This window comes from Podarcis raffonei, chromosome 1 (assembly GCF_027172205.1).
Source record: "Podarcis raffonei isolate rPodRaf1 chromosome 1, rPodRaf1.pri, whole genome shotgun sequence".
Classification (NCBI taxonomy): Eukaryota; Metazoa; Chordata; class Lepidosauria; order Squamata; family Lacertidae; genus Podarcis; species Podarcis raffonei.
In genome coordinates, this window is record NC_070602.1 from 137,525,036 (window position 1) to 137,537,760 (window position 12,725).

Genomic DNA, 12,725 nt, shown 5'->3' on the forward strand with positions numbered 1-12,725 from the left:
AAGTGTGTGGTTTGGTAATGTGAGTCAGAACAGGCTCATTGCTATCAAGGCACATTAAAATATTGCTCCCAACCCCCAACATTACAATGGCTACCAAGGAGGTTTCAGTCAGTTGAAAATATAAAGTACTCCACCGTAAATGCCTTTCAGGTACAGACTGTTAAACTGGATTACTAAAACTATTTATATGGACTGTTCCCAGTGGGAGTAGTGCAGAGTAAGTGGCTAAAATAATGTCTTTCTGATAGATCCTAATGATGATTTCTTCTGACCTCCTGAGGCCAGCCACCCACTGCCAGTGAAGATGGCAAGCATTATCACATTGCCAGAGCATTTAGCATGTTCTGTTGCTGCGTAGGCCCGCGCAAGTGGATGTAAACTGAAAGCATGCAAACAACCCTTTATATGTTCTCATTTCAATAACATCTTAGGGGCTACATATACTTGATATTTGAATATTTTGGGGTTTAAGGGTACAATCTTTTAAACATCAATTAAAGAAATTGAGGGGGGATCTGTGTAAGGGAGTTTCTTAAGGATGGGCTAGTATAATTGTCTACTGACTTAAGTGATGGAATAGATGTGCAGAAATGGACATTGCAAAACAAACAACCCAGTTTTTTCACAGCACCTGCAATCACACACAGTGGCTGTCAGTGTAGTCACTGAATGATGTGCATGTTATGTGTGAAATTGTTCTTTCTTGACAATCTTTCCCAATTTCATTGTTGTGTTGCATTTTTTTCTGATATAAGTAGCTGTGAGCATGCTACAAGCAGAAACGTATGGTGCATGTACTATAATAATATCCAAGAATTGAAAGCAGTGTTAGAAACTGAGATATGAAAGCTAGGAGCTAAATGGCACCTTAAACCTAGGTTATGGGTGCAACAATGGAATGTCTAGGCTTGGTTTTTTATAACAAGAATACGAAGCTGAAAATGAAGGAACTGCAGCTAAATTATTATGTTCATTTTTCACGTGGTCTAGTCCTTCCCCTGCCCACCCCCCTAATATTCTTGAGAAGGTCTCTTCTCCAGTCTTCAGACAGGAGCTGGAAGTGGGGAGGCAGAAAAAGGTTCGCCTTTCCTTCCACTCTGCAGTTTTAATCTGAAATCTTAGGCGCAGTACAGCACCCAGAGCTGAGAAACTGCTCGCAGTAATGAAATTCCCTGTCACAAAATGCACCTAGAACAATGGGAGTTTTGAACACTGAGCGAAAGGCAGTGCCCATTATTCTGTCCCTCATATTTTTTTTATTCACAACAACCCTGTGAGGCAAGTTAGCTTGGGAGATAGTGGCTGGCCCAAGGCCACTCAGAGAGCTTCCTTACTCATTTGAAGCTGAGTCTTTCCAGTCCTAGGCTGACACTCTCAACACTAGGCCACATTTGCCTGGCAAGCAGCACCTGCTGAAATCCTCTCTTCTACATAATTATTAACGGTGCAAGAAGTACAAGGTGCTATCCTAGTTATAGGAAGCAGCTATAGACATATGTTTTGCATACATCAGGTTCAATCCCTGTCATTTCCAGTAAAAGAGGCATTTCATTGTAAGGTTGAAAAAAATCCCTGCCCCAAAAGCTTGAAGAGGCACTGCCAGTCAGAGCAGAGAGTACTAGATTAGACAAACCAATGATCTGGCTTGCTGTACAATACCTTCATATTACCATGGATCCCAGAACCTGGTGTGCTTTGTTGGCACCAGCATAATAAGCTAGAATCAGGGGGAACTTTGACTTTTGACACAGTTAGTTGTAATGATTTGTGGTTAAGTAAAAAAAGGTATGGAACGCGGGTGGCGCTGTGGGTTAAACCACAGAGCCTAGGACTTGCCGTTCAGAAGGTTGGTGGTTCAAATCCCCGCAACAGGGTGAGCTCCCGTTGCTCGGTCCCTGCTCCTGCCAACCTAGCAGTTCAAAAGCATGTCAAAGTGCAAGTAGATAAATAGGTACTGCTCCGGCGGGAAGGTAAACGGCATTTCCGTGTGCTGCTCTGGTTCGCCAGAAGCGGCTTAGTCATGCTGGCCACATGATCCAGAAGCTGTACGCCGGCTCTCTCAGCCAATAAAGCGAGATGAGCACCGCAAGCCCAGAGTCGGCCACGACTGGACCTAATGGTTAGTGGTCCCTTTACCTTTACCTTAAAAAAGGTATACATAAGTTTATTATTATTTTTTTATACTAGAGCATCATTTTGCTAACTAGTTGTGGAAATGAATCCCACATTTAGTATGCCTAAAAATATACATTCCCATTTGGTCATTGTTTTGAAATTTAATTGCCATTATCAACAAAATTGAATATCCAGATACCTTCTTTTCTTTCTTTCTTTTTTGTCTGTATGAGCATAAGACTGAGATAATTCAAAGCATCTTTTATTTTATCCAGTGGTTGGTATACCAGCTTGGCTGTGACCGTGTATCCTTTGATGCTAAAATAACATTTCAAACATTTTCCAGAATACAAACCTCATTAAGATGGAGTTACAGCGTCAGCATCTCAAGGGAAATGAAACTTTTAAAGAATGTTGAAATTAGCAACAACATAAAGCAACAGGGATACAGGAGAATGTGAGCTTAGAGAAAACTTCAAAAGATAAAATGCAGTTCTGAGACAAATACATAAAAATGAATCTTGAATGCAGTAGCAGAAAAGCGGGACCCACATCCCATTTCCCCATCACCTCTCTGTTTTAAAAAGGGATGCTCAGAGTATCCATTGTGTGATGCTTGTAGATGGTTTTCTTTTCAATAATACACTTTCCTGTTTTTTTACCTCCTTCTAGATAACTTTGTGGTTGATATCAGCTCTTGTGTGCGTGCCTGCCCCAGCCCCAAGATGGAAGTTGAAGAAAACGGCATTAAGACATGTAAACCATGCACTGACATTTGCCCTAAAGGTAGGCTGCCCTTCATTATACTTCCGACCTTGTGTGCTGTGCATTGCCATGACATAAAGCAAGGAACTAATTTGGAAATGGCATGAAACTAGTGAAACCTGGATGCAGTATGGGGCAGGCTGTGAGTGCTCCCCTTGGAACTGGGATACTGGGAGATCCTGTCATGATGTGTTTCTTCATGTAGCCCACTAGAGTAGTGTTCTTCAAGAGCTGAAACCCACTTGGATTCTCAGCCTGAAACACGGGACCCACTTCTGAGCTAGGAAGGGTGCAAAGCTTGACCTTAGCCCAAAGGTGGCAACTGCATTGTGAACCTTTTCTCTGTTGTGTGTACTTCTCCCCTTGTGTGTACTCCACTGTGCCTCCTTCCCCTTGCCCCTGCAAGGAAGACATGAAGCAGCGCAGCAGCATTGCATGTCCAGTATTTGAGTTGAGAGGGGGAGGAGGCCTCCTTCCTCAGGAAAAAAAATGGGGGGGGGGAGAGAATAGTGCCACAGTTGGTCCATAAGTGTCAAGGTGGGAGTTGGGAGCAAGTCAGCAATAATTCACAATGTGTCAGTGAAGTTAACTAAAAAGCTCAGGCCAAGTGATCACAGCAGCTCTTCCCAGTAGGTCTGGTTGCAGTGGGGCAGATGTGAGAGTTGAAGGCCTTCCCACCACTCTCTAAGGTGTCTGTCTCCTCCCCCAGGTCATTTCCCAGCAACCTGAGGCTGCTTGTCTGGTCTCTCTTTGCTCCTCCCTCTTCATTCCTCTTCATGTTCTGGGAGACAGGACCTGCCCATCGCAGGAGGGCAAGAAATCCTGGCTTCCTCATCAGCCTGACTCATCTCTGCCTCTTGGCTCCCCTCCTCTCCAGACTCTGATTCTGGGCTGCTCTCTGCCCTAGCCTGATCCTGCTCACTAAACCCTGTTCTGTTCTTCTGCTTCTGAACAGCTTCCTCTCAATCTGCTCCCTCTTCTCTCTCTGACCTCACATTGTCCAATCCCCTGGCTCAGAGCCTTCTTCCCTTGGGGGTTCCCATGCAGTGCCTCCCACCACTCTGGTGCATCCAGCCAGTCCACAACCCACCTCTTGAAGATCAATAGGCTAGAACAGGGTTGGCTAATCTGTGTCCCTCTAATGTTGTGAACCACCCTGAGATCTCGGGCGGTATACAAATTTAATAAGTAAATAAATAAGGTTGTCAAAACAGCTTCAATCATCACTGACCATTGGCTGGGCTGGGACTGGAGGGAGCCCAACAAAATATGTAAGGCTACAGTTAGGGACACGGGTGGTGCTGTGGTCTAAACCAGTGAGCCTAGGACTTGTCTTTTTTTAAAAAAAATATTTTTTATTAACAGGCCAATCACATCACAGTATCCAATTCACATTAGTTCCAAATTATACAGCCAAATTTTCAATTTTGTTGGGGGCACCCATACATCAAGCTCCAAACGAGTCCAAACATCACTTATATTGCTGCTTTAATTAAACAGTTCTATCCAGTTCAATCCAGATAGTCCTTTATTACTTTCTTCATCTTCTTGTTGTTATTGTATATTCCTTTCTTTGCAATCTCTGATAATCTTCACAAGCAGATTAGAGACAGGCATCCTCTGTGTGGGTTTTGTACTCTCCAAAAATCATATCGCTCAGGGACAGCCGCTATTCCACGCTTCCATAAAAAATTAATCTTCGGTCTGTCATTTAATTTTCACGGACTTGCAAATATATCAGGAGGCTCTGTCAGGCCAAGATCACATTCCAACCATCCTTCTCATTCCAATGGTCCTGATTCTCCTCTCCCTGTCCTTCTTTCTCCGGCAAGCCTGTCTTGGCGAGACGCCATTTTTTAACTGCGTCATAAAATTTTCCTCCGTTCTCATTAGTTACCAATCATCTCTTTAGCTATAATCCATCCCACACAGTTCTTGAATTCCTGCTTGTGGTTAGTAAAATGCAACGATCTTATTTCTTTCTGGGGTGGAGGGTTATTGATATCACATAGTACAAAGGGGAAAAAAGGTTTTTTCCTTCACCCCCCCTTCATTCCAAACATACAGCCTCATAATGGTGGTTCATCAGATGATTTACTTATCCATTCGTCACTCCGGTCGCAGAGATCCATTAGTCAGCAGTCTTATCTCTCGAGCGTTGCTTGATGTATGTGCTTTAGCTTCATTCCAATCATATGTTTCCAATTATAATTCCGAGCTAAAGCAAGCCAGCACGCGCTGATTGGAACCGGCGTCAGGAAGAGCTGACCTCATCGAGGGCTCGTGCCAAGTGTCCGGCACCCCCATCTCTCGAATCCGGGGGTGCGTTGTGGACACCGCTGGCAAGGCAGCCCCCCCATATCCTTGGGGGGGGTAGGAAGACTGCATACTTCCCATAGCAGCCTCTTAATTGCCTCATATGGGTCAGAGAGATGTTATTGTCTGCCATCTTCCAATGCGCCACCTGGTGGCCCCCCGAGCCTAGGACTTGTCGATCAGAAGGTTGGCGGTTCGAATTCCCACTCCGGGGTGAGCTCCTGTTGTTCAGTCCCAGCTCCTGCCAACCTAGCAGTTCAAAAGCACGTCAAAGTGCAAGTAGATAAATAGGTACTGTTCCAGCGGGAAGGTAAACGGTGTTTCCGTCTGCTGCTCTGGTTTCGCCAGAAGCAGCTTTGTCATGCTGGCCACATGAACATGCTGGCTCCCTCGGCCAGTAAAACGAGATGAGTGCCGCAACCCCAGAGTCGGCCACAACTGGACTTAACAGTCAGGGATCCCTTTACCTTTACCTTACAGTTAGCCACCCCAGCGCTGGAGGATACAACCCTGCCCACGCAGAGGGATATAACCAGAGAGCTCTTCTATCTTTAGAGTACGGGTGTCAGAATACAACTGGGCATAATAGCAACCCGGGTTTTTCTTGTTCCCAACAAAACGGTGGTGTGGAGGGCATGTAAAATGCAGCACAGGTGAGTGAATTGAATCTTTCCTCCGTCTGCAGCCTCCCACCAGAAATTGCTATTTTTAGCCATTTTCACCCCAGCAGGGATTACTTCCAGTTTTGGAGCACAACTGGGGGGGGGATATTTTTAAAACTAGGCTTTAGGGGTGAAGGGAGGTTGCTTGCTGATGGAGATTGTTCATCTCAGCCTTCTCCCAAGCTGTGCTTTAAATTGCTCCCCACTCAGAAACTTCATAGGAATTTGGCAGCAGATCTGTTTGCCCCTCAAGTCTAAGACGCCTGAGGCTCCCCAACACAACTCATAACAACACCTGTACATAATTTTGAAGGTCTAAAAGTCACAGGTGCCAGAGTGGCTTCCTACAGAACTAGTAAATTCCCTGTTGAAATTGTGTTCGCTTCCTGGGATTTTAAGCCCTGCCATTGAGGTAAACTTTGCATTTTCCATTTATGCAATACAGTTCCCATATATGTAAAGTGTCATTGATTCAGGGTGCTTGTTTCAAACCCTAACCGTTAGGGATTTATTGAATGGTGTTAATCCATCTTCATTTACCTACTTCCTGAACTGAGTTATGGAACTGAAGGAGATAACAAATGTTATCTACTCCAAGCTTTAAAAAGAAGACAGGCTATATACCCATATCCATGTAATAAAATCATTTCTTTTTAGACATCCACACAACATTAAGCTGTGTTAGCTCTCATGGAAGGAATATGCCTATTTTAGTCTAGTTTTATGTCTTCCATGGTAAAATACCGCAGAGGAAAACCCAATTGTGGAGGTTAAAGAAATGTGTAGGCTTTTAATAGGCACTTCAGATTCGTTTTTGTTTTGTTTTGTTTTGTTTTTTAAAAGGACTTCTGGTATCAGCATGCTCTGAAATGTGTCATAATGCTTACTGGTATAGATCATTTCTAATATTTAGCTCGAGGACCTTAAAAACCTTTTATAGCCATACTTCTTTGACCCAGTTCTCACCCAGGTGGCAGAGCTATATCTGGGCTAAAGTACTTAGAGACTGCAGGTGGGATCTTGCATAAATGAATGTTCCCCATTAAACTGCCATGGCTATACAAAAAGAACTACAGTATTGAGGGGAATGCTATATATGAACATAAGAAGCTGTTTTATACGGATTCACATCAGTGGTTTGTATGGCCCAGTTTGGCCTACTGAGCTCAGGAGAGGTCTTATCCAACCCTGGTGCCTGAAAGCCTGGTATTTTTTGCATGCTAAGTATGCGATCTACACCCGTCCTCTCCCTTTTGCTAAGATTCCTCTCCTTGGTGTGTAGTTTTCTATCGGAATATCTTGGTATGGAGGAATTGTATGAGCCCTACTTGCAGATACAAGCAGCCCAGCCCAGATGCACCCGAAGGAGAACTTGGTCCCATTTATTAGTGGTGTCATGTTTGGCTTTTCTGATCCAGGTACTGTGAAACAGGAAGGTGTTCTGAGACTCAGGTTTCCAGGGGCAGATAATTCCTTTTTCATGCAGCAAGAGGAGGAATACAGAGGAGAAAGTTGAAGAGTGCAAGATTCATAATGTATCTTTAAACATGTAGACTCTAGTGACAGCAACTGTACCTTGGCATTTTGCCTTCCCAGCATCTAGCTTGTCTACAGAACTACAACAGGTGATGTCTAACTATGGCATACTCGAGATAGACCCATTGAAACCAATGGACAGGTAACAGAAGCCCATTCAGGGTCTGCTCTGAGCATGACAGGATTCAACAAAGCTGTTGCATGTGGAATGAGGTCTGCTTGCACAGTGGGACTTCCCTCCTCTCCTCCTCCTGTGGGAAACTCTTCACAAACTAAACCTGTTTTGGAGAGTTGTGGGGAAATCCAGAACAGGTTTAGGGGGCTTGGGGGGAACTGCACAGCAGAGGAGAAGGGGACCAACGAGCAGAAGTGATGGGACCTTTAGTCCATAACATCTGAAGGGCACCTTGTTGGTAGGCTGTGTATGTGTAACCATGCTCACCACATTATATGTGAACAGGGTAGGTGTGTCACATCTGCCTGCGACATCTGGTTAGGCTCATGTGAACACAGACAAATGTGCATAGAGCTAGGTTATGCATGCACAGGCATCGGCTACCCTGCATTCAACCAATCCAAGTGGCTTTAAAATAATTTTTAACTTTTGTGACCTAACACTTTTCTATACAGACATACGTATTTATATCTCTAATGTAACAAAATGGATTTGAGCATCTTAGCTGATCACACGGCTGCTGCTGGGCACGATGAACCATTGTAGTTTTATTCTAGGTAAGAGGCATCTTTCCGGAACGATTTTATAAAGAAATATTTGAGGCAAGGGACAGTTCTTTAGTTGGTTCGTCTTAGCCTTTGTAAATCAGAGAAACAGAAAGAGAAAAGTAAGTAGTAAACCATGCTAGGAAGTAGGACAAATTAATATTAACCAGGTCCCATTGCCTAGGCTTGAGTTCCTTCCTTTTTAGAGGTAGCACATAGTTCTGGTGGTGCTCACCTGCCAGGCTTTCTGCTTTCTCCCGCATGGTTGGTATCACTGCATTTGAACATCAGATCAGACTCCTAGCACTGCTGCCATAAAAAAAAAACAATTCCTTGAAACATACACTCCATATGTACAGAGCACAGACACTTAGGCAGTTTAAAAATAATAATGGCTTGTTAGGCTACCCTAAGTATTCTAGCACCCTGTGGCCTGATGCCTTCATGAGCTTCAAGAGTGAAATAGGTAGGACTCAAATGGAAATTTCTGAAACATCTGAAATTAAAATGCAACCACAAGGAAGGGAGATGCTCGTCACAATCTGGGGAAATAGATGACTTTAGCTGCCTGTGGTTTCATCAGCATATGAAATTTAGTCATCACTATCTCCTTGGCTTCTCAGAACACAAATCCCTTTCCTATCTTTTTTTCCTTTCTCACCGCCTGCAGACTATCTGTCTCCCTGCCCTTTGTCCTTGCATGAGGGATTTCCCAGCCTGCTTCCACATGACCTTTCATCTCCTCTACAATATTATCTTTAACTATGTCTCATATATAATCTGCTGTCCATAGATCTCTGGGAGGGTTTTCTTTCCACTTGAACCTGTAGCTTCACAGACTTTCAGCATTCTATGACTGATCTTTGCTCCTCAGTCTGAGATGGACAGACTCTCCTTGCTCTCAGTCCAGTTCCTGGAAAACAGGATTAATTACCCTTCCCCGCTGCCTCATTGATTTTAAGCCAGTGCAAGCACAATGGCGTAATGCACTCAGTGATTTACAAGAGATCCAAATATATGAATGCATATTTTTTACAAAGTTGTTTATTTTTACAGCATGTGATGGCATCGGTACGGGAAGTTTGATGTATGCCCAAACAGTAGACTCCAGCAACATTGACAAATTTGTCAACTGTACCAAGATCAATGGGAACCTTATCTTCCTTGTCACTGGGATTCATGGGTGAGTGCAAATAATTATAACATGCTGCATCTTAGTAACAGACCCACCTAGTTTGTTCATTTTCATTTTTTTGGTCCCTAAATGTTGGGATGGACTATCAGGCCAGCACTGCTTCTTCTGAGAATTGTATAAGATGGAGCTGTGTATTGTGCTCTTTCCAGCTTGGCCCAGATTTTCTGGTGGTATAGAGGATGGGCTCCTATGACATAACAGTAATGTCTAAAGGGGCCTTTTGACTTCTAGATAGTGGGATTGAAATCCAAGTTCTGCCCATTGCTAGCATGGCCTTTGCCTTTCTGTCTGTAGAATTTAATAAACCTGACCAAGACTGCTGAGGCACAATGTGAGCCCATGTTGAATGAATGGATGAATGAATGGATGCTGTGGTGGGAAACTTATTGGCCAGTCTCAGGGAAGATAAAGGGGCTTATAGAGGGCATGCAAGGACTTACAATAGCTTATTGCCTTTTTTCAGTTCTTGCCTTTCTTGCATGCTGCATTATGAACAAAATAAACATTTGGAGCATCAATGCAAGTTCCACCTGTGTTTATCTCTCTGGACTCATCCAGACTTGCACTTATTCTGTACTTAGAAAGCACAAGTTCAAGCAGTTGTGCCATTGCCTCTCTGCTTTCCCTTGGAAAACCTGTACATTATTAATAAATTGGAGAAAACTCGATTGAAAACTCTGTTTCAGTGGTTGAGGTCGGGTCTGCAAGGGCATGACTGGAGGAGCCCTCTGTTCCTTTGTTCTGGCCTGTCATCTAGGGATGCTTCTGAATATTTCCCCATCCAAATTATTTTCCAGATTTTGAAGTTACAGATTACCTAATCTTGTTTCCAAAGTGGCATTGCACTAACAATGTGTCAATTTTAATGTTGCTTTGATTTCCTAATTTTTTTTCCAGACCACTGGGCATGTGAAGTTTACTTCAGTGTTCAGTTTTTGCCCTCCCCCTTCTTATAGTTTACCAATGCACATCAGGGCCCATGTGTGAATATGCACCACTGTGCATTGGTAACATGTAAGTAGAGAATGTGGGGTGGGTGCAAACTGCAAACGGCATCCAATTGTACATGTCCTAATCTGAAATTAATTTTAGGAATTAACCGAGTTGAATTTTAAGGCAGATGGGTGGAAAACATAGTGGAGCCATTTCAACAAAATAAGTGTAACACTGTTGTCAGGCATACAGCTCTCCTACCTGCAGCCCTTCTTATTGTGTCCAAAATGCCACGTGCCCCCCGCCTCCTAGAAGAGCATCACTCCTAATATACTGTCAGCATCACATCAAAGCAATATTTAAATCATACGTTTTAGAGGGGATTAAAATTATTTAAATTTGGTCTTTAAAATATTATTGTTATGAAGTTTATGTACAATCTTAAAGTTATAAGGAAAGTATAACTGAACTGTACATTATAAAAAGTTGACAGTGTAAAATGGTAACCTGGAATATATATTGGCTGTTCATAATGTTAATTTAGAGTATTTGAACATATTCTTGCATTCAGGATTAACTCTGTTGTTCAACATTTAAATAATAGGGAACTTTCTAGTATATAATATTAGGGACTCTCTTAATAGCTAATGTTAAAAAAATATCAATATATATTTAAACTTATTAAATGGAAGGCAGCCTTGAAACATTAGGAGGCTGCTTTATGCCAAGTTAAATTATTTGCCCATCTAACCCAAATTGTTTATGCTAATTGGAAGTGGCTCCCCCCGCTCTCAAAGAGAGGCCTTTCACATCACTATAATGCAGAAGAATGTGAATGATGTACTGTACCACATATTTATTTTCCTGCACTTCTTTGTAAGAAGAGTCACCACCAAGGCTTTTTTTCAGTTCTGGCCCCTCTCAGGTGGGCGCCATTGCCATTCTAAGAGAACAAGGGAGGTGTTCATAGTGAGTTCCGGCACCTCTTTTTCTAGAAAAATAGCACTGGTCACAACCATAATCTACTAGTTCATTCATTAGGCACGGAGTTTGCCTCAGGATAGCAGAGCATGCCTTTAACCCCAATGTACAAATTTCTATCTTCAGTATCAAAAGTATATATACATGGACAAAGTTAGCATATATCATGCTTCAAAGCCCCTTTCATGCCACTAATTTCAAGGTGCTCCATCAGCTACTGTCAGGTCTCGGGATTATTAGATTTGGAGCAGGGATGATCATTCTTGGTCGATTCCATAAACATGCTCAGGGTACTCATTTGGGTTCTTGGCTGGTTCCACACAACGTTTGTAAAGCAGAGAAATTAGAAGTTGTAAAAGGTCCCGCAGGCTGAGTCACTGCTGCATGCTGGGACAGAGAGGGAGAGGAGTGAGGCAGTGGCAAGCTCAGATCTGTGCAAATCCAGTGCTTCTGCCAACTTGGTTCAGGCTAATCCTGCGGCTGTTATTTAATACAATAATATATAACTGATCATCACTGCAGTTTTTGCTGAAATTATTGTAAGCTATGTAAACTTCACTGGTGCTGCTATAGGTTGTCACTCAAGTTTTTGTCATTTGTTGGTTTGCAGTGCTAACCATAGTCTCGAACCCAACCTATTGTTTGAATTTCAAAACATACTGGCAAACTTTGGTTTAGGTTAAGGATGAGCAGAGTTCCCATTACTTTATTGTTCTGTGGGTTCACTCTGCTCCATGCCTCACTCCTTGTGTTCTTTTCAACTGGGAAAAGTCTAAAATTCTGGAACTGGGAGTTGCAGAGTTTACCACAACATCCAGGTTCTTTTGTTCTCCCTTTCTGTTGCCAATGCAAATGGGCATATTGAAAGGGCAGAATAAAAATCAACCTTGGTGTGCTTGTATGCATAGATGCATCAATATTCTTTTGTGCTGTGCTTTATGCTGTATTCTGGGGGTACCTCATTAGGGAAAAAAATTGAATCAACTGTACCTAAAGGCAAATCAATGTTTTCTTGTTGAGGCATTATATCTTGGTGGAGAACCTACACACTGTTAATGTAAAGGAGTGAAAAGGAAGGAAAGAAATATACCACCTGTGTATGGTGCTCTGAATGGAACAGTATACTGTATGCTTCCTAGTGCATCAGTTCCACTTTCAGAACAAGAGCAGGTAATCTGGAACTCTGAAAGTTCTGCAGGTATTCAGCTGAAGTGAATTTGACAGGCACCCTTAGCTTAAAGCTACTTTCATTTTCCATCTGCTTATGGTACACTATTCTCCTGTGGCAAAGTAACAATGGTAAATACAGTGTGTAAATTAAGAAATCACATCAAGCTGTCCTTAGCAGAAGCCATTTCTTGTAATCCCACTTCAAACTGTGGTTTCCAAGTCTGGTTTGCAGGATTTGTGAGTTCAGACATCACAGCAAAACACGATTTGAGTTACTCTGTCATGCCGTGCCTTTACTAAAGATGTGCACACAGGTTTGAACTTTTCATGCC

The 12,725-nt window shown here is 42.8% G+C and overlaps 1 protein-coding gene across 6 annotated transcripts in view; it reads left to right on the plus strand.

Annotated features, from left to right (window-relative positions):
• The window catches only part of ERBB4 (erb-b2 receptor tyrosine kinase 4), a 787,830-nt gene that overhangs the window by 581,824 nt on the left and 193,281 nt on the right, over nucleotides 1-12,725 (plus strand). For all 6 annotated transcript variants that reach the window (XM_053364631.1, XM_053364650.1, XM_053364658.1 and 3 more), the window contains exons 8-9: nucleotides 2,788-2,901; nucleotides 9,171-9,297. In XM_053364631.1, coding sequence (XP_053220606.1) covers nucleotides 2,788-2,901; nucleotides 9,171-9,297 — 241 coding nt within the window. The remainder of the gene's footprint in view (nucleotides 1-2,787; nucleotides 2,902-9,170; nucleotides 9,298-12,725) is intronic.